This window comes from Grampus griseus, assembly GCF_964374135.1.
Source record: "Grampus griseus genome assembly, chromosome: 19".
NCBI lineage: Eukaryota > Metazoa > Chordata > Mammalia > Artiodactyla > Delphinidae > Grampus > Grampus griseus.
The window spans coordinates 57,045,057-57,058,426 of record NC_139013.1 but is presented as its reverse complement, the minus strand read 5'-3'; the positions used below and the strand labels follow the sequence as shown (position 1 = coordinate 57,058,426).

Sequence of the window (13,370 nt, the reverse complement as noted above, 5' to 3'; positions counted from 1 at the left end):
CTCCCCCCGAGGAGAGGTGGTTCTGATCATCTTAATACTTCTCAAGTCCCCAGGGTGAGCAGACCACGAGGGCGCCTACCACCTCGGGGCTGGGCGCCCGCCAGCGGAGCAAGCGTGCCTTCTTTGAGCCCCAAAGGCGCCCCAAATCCCATCCATCCTGTGCTGTGACCCCAGGTCGGCCCTGCTGCACCGCCCGCTCCCACACGAGCAGCGGGGTCCCCAGTGCGCGGGAGGGGCCACCGCGGGAGGGGGGCAGGGGCGACGAGGGAGCTAGCTAGGAAGGCAAGGAGCCCAGCGTTCCACGTGCGCGGGGCGGAGCTGGGATCCCCGGAACCACGTGGGGCCCGGACCGCCCGCCATGCTCCGCGGGACACCGCGAGCTCCACGTGCGCGGGGCGGGGCCGGCCGGTGCCTCTCAACAGAGGCGGACACCGAGCCCCAGCCAGGCGAGTAAACCGCAGCGTGCAGGGCAGGGCGGGCGGCGCGGGCAGAGGGCGGGGCTTGGAGGGCGGGGCCGGCGGCGGCGTATAAAAGGCGCTGCGCGGAGCCGGTTAACGTAGTGGCCACGCCGGCAAAGCGGGTTTTCTCTGTTGGGTGGCGAGCGCCCCGTGTCCGGCCCTGTCCGGCTCTGTCCTGCGCGGCCGGCGCGGCAGCATGGCGAGCTCGGGCCCGAAGCGGCGCGCGGCTGCGGCCCCCGCGGCGGCCGAGGAGGAGGAGCGGCAGGCGCGGGAGCGGATGCTGGCGGCGCAGCGCGCGGATTGCGCGGAGGGCGAGGGTGTGACCCTGAAGCGCAACATCACGCTGCTCAATGGCGTGGCCATCATCGTGGGCACTATCATCGGCTCGGGCATCTTCGTGACGCCCACCGGCGTGCTCAAGGAGGCGGGCTCGCCGGGGCTGGCGCTGGTGGTTTGGGCCGTGTGCGGCGTGTTCTCCATCGTGGGCGCGCTTTGCTACGCAGAGCTCGGCACCACCATCACCAAGTCGGGCGGCGACTACGCCTACATGCTCGAGGTCTACGGCTCGCTGCCCGCCTTTCTCAAGCTCTGGATCGAGCTGCTCATCATCCGGCCCTCCTCGCAGTACATCGTGGCGCTCGTCTTCGCCACGTACTTGCTCAAGCCGCTCTTCCCCACCTGCCCGGTGCCCGAGGATGCCGCCAAGCTCGTGGCCTGCCTCTGCGTGCGTGAGTATCGGCCTCGGGACCCCGGCGGGCGGGTGGGTGGGGGGCGCCGAGCCGAGGCCGCCGCGCGCCCGCGTCCCGGGCCCCTCCCGGCACTCCTGGACCATGCTCACATTCCGCGGCCCCGGGCCGACCCCGCAGTTTTAGACTGAGGGCACTAGCCCCAGAACCCACGTGCGTTTCATTCATTCGTTTCCTCACCGCCTTGGGAATTCGGCAGACAGCAAACAGGGTCTCCGCCCTGAGCCTCAGGCCGGAACTAACCTTTCCACTTAGTCCATCCAGAGCTCTTGGAGCTGAAGCAATATCCTTACTTTCTTGCAAGGCACCCACGTGGAGTGCTTGAATTTCAAAAGCCAACTACCTGTCTGTTTGAGTTCCCAAGGGAAACTCCCTTTTTCAAGAGAGAAATCGTAGTTTAAAAAGAAAAATACCAAAAAAAACACTCCACACCTCATTCAAACCAGCTAATCAGGAAAGGCTGACTCATACAAAACCAAATAGTAATAAGATTCTGTGTGGGCAGTGAATGAGCTGCTCGCGTAGGCAGCAGTGTTGAGTGCCCTGAAGGTTGCCTAGTGAGTTGTAAAAGAGAGGTGCTTGGCTGAAACTTAAATGGGTGCAGGGTGGCTTTGGGGTCCCAAGCTGTGCTGAAACACAGCCATTGGGTACAGTCCAAATGTTGGTGGATAAGGCCCCAGTATGTTGGTGGAGGAGGTCCTGGTACGTTGGTGGGCTGTTTTCTGGTGGGATTTCAGGAAAAAAAAAAATCACTTGTACCAAAAGCCACGCAATTTTCTTTGCTTTGTGGCTGCTGCAGTTTTCCCCCTACCCCTTGGCGAACGTCTAAGGAGGCTTGCAAGACGGAAGTTTCCTGCTTTCAGAGCTGCCCCCTAATTTGAGGCTCTGTCTGCACCTTGACGGTGCACAGAAGTGCAGAGCTAACAGGGCTGGTTTGTGGTTTCTGTCCGAGCCCCAAGACTCAGGGGACTGTGCCATCCCTTGGAGCGGCTTCTGACCAGCAGGACATGCCGATGCTGTTGGGATTCTGAGCCTGGGGACCAGCTTCCCGCATAAGCTCACTGCGTGGTGGTGGTAGTGTTGAGGGGCTTTCAGAACTCTGAGGCACGCTCTGGGAAGTGGTGACCCCAGGAGACCTGACACCCTGACAGAGCAACTACGCTGTGTGGGGGGGGGAGCGTTTTGCCTTTTGGGGGAGTCTCAGCGATGAGGATCTCAGCTTATAAAAACTTTTGGTCCAAATCTAGGAATAGTCACAGCAACAGTCGATCTGCCTGAGGACGGGGAACCTGTGGCTTCTGGTGGGCTTCTCAGACGGTGCTTTGGGCTGAGTAAGGAAAAGCCCCAATTAAAGAATTTTAATTGTGCAATTTTCATCATTGCTAGGTCTTATTTAATGTTTCGGCCCAGGACGTAATGACGTGATACTGCCTTTAAAGGGCCCACTTTCTAGTCTTGGAAAATGGATGCCTTACTTTCTTAAACTTTTAGGTTTAAGCAGGTAAAGGCTCGGGGTGGATTCTGGAGGGGCTGTGGCGGGTACACCCTCACCAAGACTCCGGTCACCAGCGTGGAGGGTCACGTGAACAGCACCCCTTTGGGTGTGAGCTGGGTGTTTGTTGCTTTTTCTGATGGAAAGGAGGTTTTCAGTAACAAAAAGGGATACGTTGTCTGCAGGAGTGAGCGCTAGTCTAGAGCCTGCTGTGTCTAGAGGGGGACGTGGGCCTGTCCGAGGCTGGCGGAACTCGGAGCCGCTGGCCCGGGCTGCTCTCAGGGGCACAGAGAAAGGTTATGGCCATGCAGGGAGGGGGCCTGCTCTGCGGGGTGCCTGAGAAGGCGGCAAAAAGCCACAAAGTTTCTGAGTGTTGTTCGATTCTTGCACACAGGGTGGGTTCTAGAACTTCTCCTTGAGAGGAGAAAGGACCCTCTGCGTCGCGTGCTCCCTGAGCCCCTCCCCACAGGGGGCACGTGCACCCCTGGCCCAGCAGCCCGTGCTGGTGCCTCACGAGCGGCCCCGGGCCTGCTCTTTGAACAGTGTATCCTGGGTTCAGAAGCCACGCTCTTCTCGGTGTTGCTAGTGGACCGTTCCTGTCCCCTGGTCTCGCCCCAGGACAGCTCCTTTCTGCTTGTTGTGACTCAGTTTGGCTTTGGTGCTTAGAATGATCCCACTGACAGTATAGACGGGGGGAGGGGACGAGCCCCTTTTCTGGTAGGTCTGACGAAATGGGGCCCTCTCATGGCCGTGGCCCTGGTGTTTCCATGTTTTTAACGAGCCATGAAGGTGAGAGAGGGACACGAGCCCCGTGACTCTTTGCCGATGGCCCCGGGAGTTTGGTTTGCACGGGTTATCTATCGCTTAGCGAGAACTTGGTAGCGTTAGTTTGAGATTCAGGGGACACTGGGTTTATCTTTGCGACAGAAGTCTCTCGGGAGAGGTGAGGCTCTCGCCTGGCCGGGTTTTCGTCTGCGATGTCTCTAGCCTTCCTGGCCGCCTCTCTCTCTGATGGGTCCAGGGGGATCTGGAGAGGCTGGACGAGGCATACACAGAGAGGAGCTGCCCAGAGCAGGTACCTGGGAGCCACTGTGGTTCAGAAACAGCTGCGACCTAACTGAGTCCTTTATCTCATGGAGAAGCTCCTAAGGGAAGGCGTCTGAACAGGCTCCCATCTCCCTCTGCCAGATGGGGCCCTGTCTGAGTTGTGGTCACTCCCGCCCAGGACACGCAGGTGTCAGGGAAGTGGCTGCAGGCCTGGCCGCCCGCCCTTCTCCCTCTCCCACTGCGGAGGACGGCCGCCCGGACCCCCCAGTTGTCATGCACATCACCCGTCCATCTTGTAGAACCTGGCAGGTCTGCTGGTGGCCAGGAGTGGGACTCTGCGTCCCCTTCCGGCTTGGTGGCCCTCGGTGTGGCCTGGAAAGCGCTTCCTTCCTGCCTTCTCACAGGGGACAGAGCGGGTTGCCCAGGCTCCCCTAGATGAGCTGCCCCCGCCCCAGTCACCCTTCCTCCCGCAGACCTGCGTGGAGTGGGGGCAGGGGGTCCTCAGCTGTTGTTCCTCTAGCGACCCGTGACCTGAGATATTTTCCACTGGTGTCAGGCAAAGAGCCTGCGTTCTGCACGTGGACAGACCCGGGTTCTGATTTGAGGAATTCGCGGGCCCTCCTAGCCTCAGTTTCCGCATCTGACATGGGGATTCGTGGGGGGTGTCTGTGAGGAGCCTCGGCCACTGCGTGTCTAACGAGCATGGCATCCGGGGACCCGGTCACATGGCGGCTGTGCCCTCCTTCTGGCGTTCGCCCTTAACCTCTTGAGCCGCCCTGCAAACTGCTCTCCTCCCCTCTATTAGCGGAAAGAAGGAAGGAGAGCGTTGGAGAGGAGGGAGGCCAGCGTCTCCCTGTCAGGAGCAGAGCTTAGCTGCCCATCGCACAGGCGGCACCGCGGCCCTGCCGGGGGAGGGGGGGGGTGGCCCCGCCCAGGGCTGGGGCACAGCTGTCCCCCGCAGGGGAGGGTGCAGATGAGGCAGGGGTTTGGTGGCTGGGGGTGAGCCGTGGCCAGCTGGCTCCAGGCTAAGTTGGTCGTTGGGGTCATGAGCCGAAGGGGGTGGGGGGTGGCAGCACACCCTCTCCCCCAGGCTTCCCGGCGTGTCCACCGCTGTGTCCCCGGGCTTCAAACCAGGCCTGTCACAGCGAGGCCGGCACACAGCCCGAGGCCGGCTCAGGGTGTCTGGACGCCTGCCAGCCGCCCGGCCTGAACCCCTCGCCACGTGAAGCAGAGGCTTCTGGGTGTTTCCAAGGAGCTGGCAACCCCAGAATCGCGAGCTGTGAGCTGAGTGTAGACGATAGCATGGTAATTAGCCCTGAAATCCGACTTCCTGGGCCAGACATGAAAGCGCTCCGGCTCGAGTCACGGGGCATGGCGGGTACTTCACAGAGCGCATGACTGAGGGAGGGCGATTCTGACCCTTTTCCTCTGGGTCACGGACCCCTTTGATGATCCCATGGAATGTGCAGACCCTGCTCAGAGGTGTCCACCCTGCTCGTTCACCCCAGACTCGCGGTGAGAGCTTCCCAGAACCCCGGGGCCCCGTCCGGGTTGGGAGCCTCCCCCCGCCCCCCAAGAGCAGTGCCCCCGTCACGGCATAAACGGCCCAGCCTTTGAAATCAGTGTCATCACCCCCACTTTACAGCCAGGGAGACTGTGGCGCGGTGGGCGGGAGCCGGGGCTGTGGTGCCCTTCCCCTCCGGAGCCGCCTCTGCCATCCGGCGTGGGGACACGGCTGTGTCCGTGCTGGGGGTATCAGGCGTCCGGGACAGTGTCGGTCGCCATGTCCAGGCGCCAGGTCTTCAGGGGCACACACTAGTGGATCTGAGGTGTGTGTGTGTCCTGGGCTCTCCGGGAAGCACTGCCCCCGCACTGTGGGGAGTCGGACCCCTTATAGGAAAGCATCTAGAAAAACCTCCGTCTTCCTCTCAGAACTTTGCAAACGAGCTTCCAGGGCAGGGTGGCTGACAGGGGCCCTATGGGTTCTATCTACCCAGTGGCCACGGGCCCTGTCCCATGCCCATGCTGGCCTCCAGTTCCTGTCCCCTCCGGTGACTCACAGCAGGTGCCGGGGACCGGGGGGCACGTGATTCCACACCCCCAGTCAGTCAGGGTAACCTTCCCGGGCCCTTGTCTGGATTACTGGCTGGGGGAGCTGCCCAGAGCACGCCTGTCCCCACCAACGGGCCTTGTCCTGTCCTCTGCCCCCAGCAGGACCACTGCCCAGTCCAGCAGCTTCTTGGCTCGATGGTTGGGGTCCCCTGTACCTCCTGGCAGGAGTTCCCCACCCAGCTCTCTCCTCAGTCCTGGCAGGATCCTGCATTCTTGCTTGGGAGTGTGGGTTGGCCGGGCAGCCGGAGGGAGGGGTGTGGTTTCCCCCCTTGCCTGTGTGTCCAGACCTGCCTTCAGGCAGGGGCGTCCTCCGGGCTGCGCCACCCTCCCCCCCGGGGATGCGCCAGCTCTGGGAAGCCTCCGGCCTGCTGCAGGGAACCCAATCTGCCCTCTGCGTCACCCTGACCTTGGCTGCTGGCTGGCAGCCTGATCGTCTGTGAGTCGCCCCGAGTGTAGCCAGTACGGAACCGAGGCCCCTGCCCAGAGACGTGGGCCCGTGGCCCCCTGTAACCCCGTGGCCCCCTAGCGCTTTGTCCCTGTCCACGTGAGCTGCCCAAGGCCGGTACAAGATTCAGCCCTCGGCATGGACGCTGGCTGCAGGGCTGTGTCCTCAGCTGGTCCCCTTCTAGGGCACCCTGTCAGCCTGAGTCAGCTGGCAGGCCTGCGAGGGCCCTGGCTCCGGCTCTCCGGCTGCGTGACCCGGGGCCTGGGTGCTGGGTCTCGCGGGGCCTGTGTTTCAGAGCCTGGAGCACGGTGGGGTGATCACGTTGTGCCTGCAGAGGGCGTGTGATTGGCCGGCCCGTCACGGCGAGGGTCTGGTGTTGGAGGGACTGTCCAGGAACGCAGCACGACAGCAGGTGTGTCTGGCACAGCGGCAGGTGGAGGGGCCCTGGCTGGGCACCCCACACAGCAGCAACACCCCACGCGTTACCAGCCGTGGTGTCAGACCCCTTCAGAGCTGAGGGAAAGGACGAGGCGGGGGTGGGGTGCGTGTGGCTGGGAGGGACGTGGGGAGAGAAGTTGCCCCCAGGCGGCCTGTTCCAGGAGGGGCTGACAGCTCGGGCTGAGGGGCCGGGTTCGGGGGTCTGGGTGGGGAGGGAAGGTCACCAGAGTCCGGTTATGAGCACTTATTCCCGGGTCGGGGGGTTGGGGGGCCAGCTCACCTGCTGAGGCACAGAGGGTCGTCGAGGGTCCATGTCTGGCCTCATCCCAGGTGACCAGGGATTGCCCTATCGCTGTGTGGGGAGGGACTCTCAGCCCGGGCTGTTGTCCAGGGTCGTAGGGTTCTGAAGTCAGCCCTGCCAGGCCCCCCCCCCGCCCCCCAACCGCGACAGCCTGCTTCTGTGCCCCCCACCCAGCCGTCCCCTCCCCTCCACGGGTGTCAGCAGATGTGTGTTCATGGTGGGTGGGGCCCTGTGGGACTTGCTCTGGTTGGTGGGTCTCTTCCCTGGCTGCACCTTGGACCACATGGTCAGAGGACTGACGCCCAGGCCCTCCCAGGCAGAGCCAGGCCTGTAATAGTGCATACAGTGTGTGCTGGGGGAGCCAGGGTGGGGAACCTGTCACGGGCAGCTGGGGTTGAAGACCCCAGTCAAGTGGCCAGAACATGGGAGTGGGACTTAGGAGGCCTGGGCGTCCTCACCCCACTCCCCTGGTGACTGCTGTGTGACTTCCGGCACATTGGACAACCTCTCTGAGCTCCACTGACCCCAGCTAGCAAATGAGGGGGCTGGGTGGATGCTGCAGTGTCCTCTCACCCTCAGGTGCTGCAGCAGGTTTGGGTGGGTGGCGGGGGGATTCCAGACCACAGAGGTGCGAGCCAGGGATGGAGACTAACCACGGAGTCCCCTGCACACACAGCCTCAGCCGTCCTCAGCGCGTCTTTACTCAGCAGGCGTGCCTGTCGGCATGTCTGCATGTTAAAACGCACCCGTGGGGCCAGCAGCAGTATTCCTATTTAGCTGATGAGGAAACAGAGGCTCAGACCCGCTGAGTAACCTGCCCAAGGTCACACAGCATGTTAGAAATCAGGGCCAACTTGGAGGGGGGCTCCCTCCTATGGGCCTGGCTGTCCTTGGGGCTGGGGGTGGAGGCGGGGGGACCTTTGGGAACCTCTGTATTCTGCAGGGCTCTGCTTCAGAAGAACCAAAGAAAGTGAGACTTGAGGGGTTTCTGCTAACTTCAGGGCTCGGGTGTCAGCAGATCTCAGAGTGAACTGAATTTGCCTTTTTCTGGTGTGTTTTGTTTATTATTATTATTTTTAATTTATTTATTTTTGGTTTTGGCTGTGTTTGGGTCTTCATTGCTGCGCAGGGGCTACTCTTCATTGAGGTGCACGAGCTTCTCATTGCGGTGGCTTCTCTTGTTGTGGAGCACGGGCTCTAGGCACACGGGCTTCAGAAAGTGTGGCACGTGGGCTCCCAGTAGTTGCGGCACGTGGGCTCAGTAGTTGTGGCTCGCGGGCTCTAGAGCGCAGCCTCAGTAGTTGTGGTGCACGGGCTTAGTTGCTCCACGGCATGTGGGATCTTCCCAGACTAGGGATCAAACCCGTGTCCCCTACCTTGGCAGGCAGACTCCCAACCACTGCGCCTCCAGGGAAGTCCTGGTGTGTTTTGAAATGAAGTGTCAGCCCTGTTCCTGATGCGCGCTGAGACCGCCACCACCAAGCAGGGGGAGCTCTGTAGCCAGGCGTCATCCAGCCCCAGTTAAAAATGGAAAACGTGAAACACGTTCCAGGGCTGGTCGCATTTGAAAATGTGACTCGGCCTGTTAGCAGTTCTTTTTGCAGGAAATCAGTGGCTCGACAAGGGTGGGGGTGTTGGAGGGGCATCGTCCCAACTGGACTGAGGTGTGGCATCCGTTGGCTCCTGTGGCCACTGCCTCTCTCCGCGGAGATCAGACACTGGAATTGGAGCCCTTGGTCCCACCTGAGCAGCCCCTGCCCCTGAGAATTCCTTCATTTTCTTTCCGTTTTCCAGACTCTCTGGAGGCTCCGATCTGGAGTGGCCAGTGGTGGGGTCCTGGGTGGGCCAGGAGCTGGACTGTCACCCTGAGCGGGCTCTGTATTTGAGCGCGCCTGGAAGCGAGGTCGGCCTTCTCAGGTGTTCGGGGTACAGTTGGGTCCTGTGCGTGCACTCTCTTAGAGCCAGTCAAGGTGAATTACACGTCGTGAAGTCACCCACTGGTTCTCCCTGAACTGTCAGAAAGGCAGGTTCTCGGGCCTGCCCAGTCAGATGCTCTGGGTTGCGGGAACCTGTTTTACGAGGTCCTCAGAGATTCTGATAGGCTCCGGGGTGGGGGGGAGACCTATCTGTTATTAGGAGGCAGCAGAGTTAGGGCAGGAGGGGAAGGTGCTGGGTTGTGGAGGCACAGGCCATCGGGGGGGGGGCCGGGCCTGGGGTGGAGGGGGCTCTCACCAAGCCCAGCGGATATCTGGGTGTCCAGGACCAGAGTGGAGGCCCCGATGCACCAGGCACCCACTGTGAACGCCGGGTCCCCGTGTGCTGGGCGGTTTGGGACAGTAGAGTAAAGGCAGGACAAGAACGCCAGAGCGACTGGACGCTTTGTCGGTGGTCACTCTCCCAGCTGCCTGGGTCACGCAAGCCCAGGCTTTCCCTGGCCACAGTCGAGGAGCCTCGGCCCACCTGCAGCCGGGGCTCCGGGTCCAGGTGCCCAGCGGGTGCAGCTGTTTGGCGGGTAGAGCTCCGGACGGCAGGTGGGCCGGCTGCCTGGGCCCAGGGCTCGTCCGGCCTCAGTCACGGTAGTCAGCTCCTGCTGCTCTCCGGCCCCGTGACAGCTGCTGCCCCGAGACACCGGGCTGGCCCGGCTTCCTGCAGCAGGCCCCGCCTGCCAGCCACTTCCGCTCCTGTCTCGGGGGCCGCCAGGGGCCTGCCGGCAGCGCTGCGGGTAAAACGGGGCTCCTCTGCCTGGCGTCTGGGCCCCTCCCACCTGTGTGGGGTGGCAGTTACCGCTGGGCCTCAGACTGGCTTTGCCTCAAGCATTGGCCCTTTTTCTTAGGCGTCCTGAAGCCACGTACAGAAAGCACCTTCTTCAGAGACTCATTTGAGGACGCCCTGGCGGCTTCGTAGGACTCACTTGGTAGTGAGGTTCTAGGCTCTGGGGCTCTGACCCGTGGACCCTGCATGAAACCCAAGTGATACCTGCACTCCCCTTTCCATCCTGGAGGGGGACGGTCCCTACAGACGCTGGGCCGGGGACGAGGGAGGGTCCACGGCTGCGGCCCCATCAGAGACGTGGGGACAGTAGATGGGTTTTCTGATGAGTGGGGGGCCAGCCAGTCCCCAGGTGCTCTGCTTTCAGCTTTCAGATGGTTCTCTTGGCCTCGGTCATGCCGTTGTCTGGTGTGTTTGTCCTCGAGTCAGCAGAGGAGGTGAGGGTGAGGGGACTCCCAGGAGTGCCGGGGACGCTGAGTGATGGAGAGCACGCAGCAGGTGCTCACACTTGGCCCTCGTTGCCGGGTTTGTTGAAGATTTTGTTACTGGCAATACACAAAGTCCAGGGGCAGCCCTGGTCACTGGGCCTGATAAATCCCGTCAGGGTGTCACCCTCTGTCAGAGAGGGAAATGGATTTGGGTGTGTGGTTTCTTTTGTTTTTTTTTAACTTAAAAAATTTTTAATTTTATTTTCGAGTATAGTTGATTAACAATGTTGTGTTAGTTTCAGGTGTACAGCAAAGTGACTCAGTTATACATACACACATATCTATTCTTTTTCAAATTCTTTTCTCATTTAGGTTGTTACAGAATATTGAGCAGAGGGACTTCCCTGGTGGTCCAGTGGTTAAGACTCCGCGCTTCCACTGCAGGGGGTGCGGGTTCGGGGAACTAAGATTTGGGTGTGTTTTTTGTATTTTGTTTTGTTTTGTTCTGGTGTTTTAAAATGAAAACAGGTCCCCTTGTCTTTCAAGCTCTCCCTTGCGAGTGAGACAGCCAGTCGGCTGCGCAGCGTGTACCAGGGGGCTGGGAGGCTGGCCCTCAGTGGCTGACAGCTGACAGCAGCCTATGTGTGAAGAGTTATCATCAGGAGGTGGACCCTGGGGCCTGGAGAGTGAGATAACCAGTCAGGCCGGGGTGAGAGGTCACGTCAGGCGAGGCTGGGCAGGAGCCTTTGGGAACTGCTCAGATAAGCGCCCTCCCAGAGACTGGTGGCACCCGTCCCATTTGTACGCTGGTGGGCGGAGCAGTGGCAGCTCCCCACCGGCCACCCTGTGCTCAGGGTCTGGGAGGGTCCCGGAGGCGCTACCCAAGGGGGGTCCTGAGAAATAACAGATGGGGGAGCTGCCGTGCATCCCCGAGCCCGTGGGCCAGCCCCTGTCCTCGGCCCGGGTGGCCCCCTGGGCACGTGTGGCCCTTGCGGTCTGCAGACAGGACTCTGAACTCAAGCCACCTGGTCCGCCAGGCCGCAGCTGGAGTTGGCGCTCATGGCCCGGCTCTAAGTGTGACCAGCTGTCCCCAGGGCCATGGGGTGAGAGCAGCCCAGGAGGCCAGCCAAGGGGTCCTCCCTCCCCCACTGGGCAGCACTTCCTGCTGTCTCGGGCACGAGGATGGGGTACGGGTGGAGCCCCTGGGGTGGGGGGCGGTGGACCAGGGTGTGAGTGCGAGTTCGTGGGTCCGTTGGCAGAGGAACGGTGACTTTGCAGAGGGTGGTGGGCCGTCCAGCACAGCCCCGGGGTCCCCTGCTCATTTGCGAGGTTGAGCTGGGGTGCCCCTGCAGGCCAGCTAGGTGACTGTGTCACGGCGGGATGAGGGCAGGACAGGCACAGCCCTGAAGGGCGGGCTTCCCGCTTGGCCTGTGGCACCAGCCGCCAGGCCCCGCCTGCTCCCGCCTTCTGCACGCAGCCCACTGCCGCTCCTCTCCGGAGGCCGCTGGGCTCTATCTCCCCGGCCCCAGCTGTTGCGGGGTGCTTATCTGGGGGTGCTGGCACGGGGAACCCCGAGGGGGCCGGCTGCCAGCCGGGGTGCCCTCCCGCCAGTGTGCTGGCCTCACCCAGCAGCCCGCCTGCGGGCGCGCTGGGGTAGACTGTCCTCCCCCTGCCACGCAGCGCAGATGGGGGTACTGCCGGGAGTAGTGGTAGTGGCAGCAGCAGACCCTGTGTGACACCCGGAGCCTCTCTTGTCCCTGTCATCCCCCTCCGTCCTGCGGGTGTGGAAGCTGAGGCTCTGAAGAGTCAGGCACCTTGTCCAGGTGACGGGGCCTAAAACCAGTGTAGCCGAGAGGCAAATCCAGCCTCCCAGAGCCTCCCAGCACTGCTTTCCTTAAGGCTGAGAGACACGGGTCCCAGTGAATCCCCTGATTTACTTTAGATTCTGTTTCATTTCAGAGTTTTTTAGAAAGGACACTAGGAAGGATAATAAAGCGTTTGTTTACTCATCAGCTGAAGTCAGTGGACATTAAAGTTTCATCATATGTCTCAGTTCTTCTTTCTATAAAGGAAATGAATATTACAAAGTCCACTTTGTTCTGGGATCCAGCCCATTCCCCTCCCTACTGCAGACGGCCAGCCCGGCCTTGCCTGTCCACTCTCTGACACGGAGCTGAGCTCAAGGAACAATACCCTCTGTCCACAGGGGCTCGGACACCTGCCGGGTGGGCTCCGCTCTGCACAGGCAGGGTGGCACCCTGTGTTCCTGAAGGGGAGGGCCTTGGGTCGGTAGAGGAGGGGCCCTGGGCCTCGGTCCGTCCCGCCCCCAGTGACCACTGCAGGGGGATGGCCCTGGGGCTGGGGCTCTGGGCCAGCCACACCCCCTTCCTGGATCCTCCAGGTCCTTATCTGTGAGGTGGGGAGAGGTGCCCCTGCTCCCCTTGGGGTGCACATCCCAAATGGGGTGAATCAAACCAGGTGAGTGGTGCAGCGGTAACAGCGAGGGCAGCTGGGCAGGGCTGGCGGCGGGAAGAGCCACCTCCCCGTGTGGCTTGGCCACGGCTCTCCCCACTTCCTGCCTGGCATGAATGGAGGAGTGTGATGCAATCTGTCAGCCTGTTGGCGCATCCGGAAGGGAAGGCCTCAGGGCTGTCACATTCCCCATAATGTGCGACTGTTCTGGAAAAGCCCCCTCCCCGCCTTCCTGTGCCCAGGCTCCCTGGGGCCAGTGATGGGAAGGAACCTGGGCTGCCCTCCAAGGCCCCCTCACCCTGGGTCCCAGCCACGTGGCAGGTCGCACCAGCCTGGATGCCCAGGAGAAGGTAATTCTGCTGTTCAACCTCCTCCCCCGCCCCTGCCCCCGACCTGGCGGTGGGAGATCAGACGGGCCTCAGAGATCTGGGTCTGCCCCTAGCACCGTGTACAGGGGTCCTCTCTGAGCCTCTGTTTCCTCTTCTGTGCTCGGAATGGCAGTGCTGATGTACTTAATACGGGACAGCTGTCTCTGCATTGGTCCCGAGGCCCCGAACTGAGAGTGTGTCCACCCCAGAGCCACACGGCGGAGGCCACTGGTCCTGTTTGTCCCTTGCACACGTCGGCCCCTCATCTGAGCCTGGGCTCAGCTCCTGCTGCCG

General features: G+C 61.8%; 1 protein-coding gene across 1 annotated transcript in view; it reads left to right on the top strand.

Moving 5' to 3' along the window:
* Nucleotides 1-654: 654 nt before the first annotated feature.
* The window catches only part of SLC7A5 (solute carrier family 7 member 5), a gene marked incomplete at its 5' end in the record, with an annotated part of 32,874 nt that continues 20,158 nt past the window's right edge, over nucleotides 655-13,370 (top strand). Inside the window, one exon of the mRNA XM_082677929.1 lies at nucleotides 655-1,186. Within this exon, the coding sequence (XP_082534055.1) occupies nucleotides 655-1,186 (532 nt within the window). The remainder of the gene's footprint in view (nucleotides 1,187-13,370) is intronic.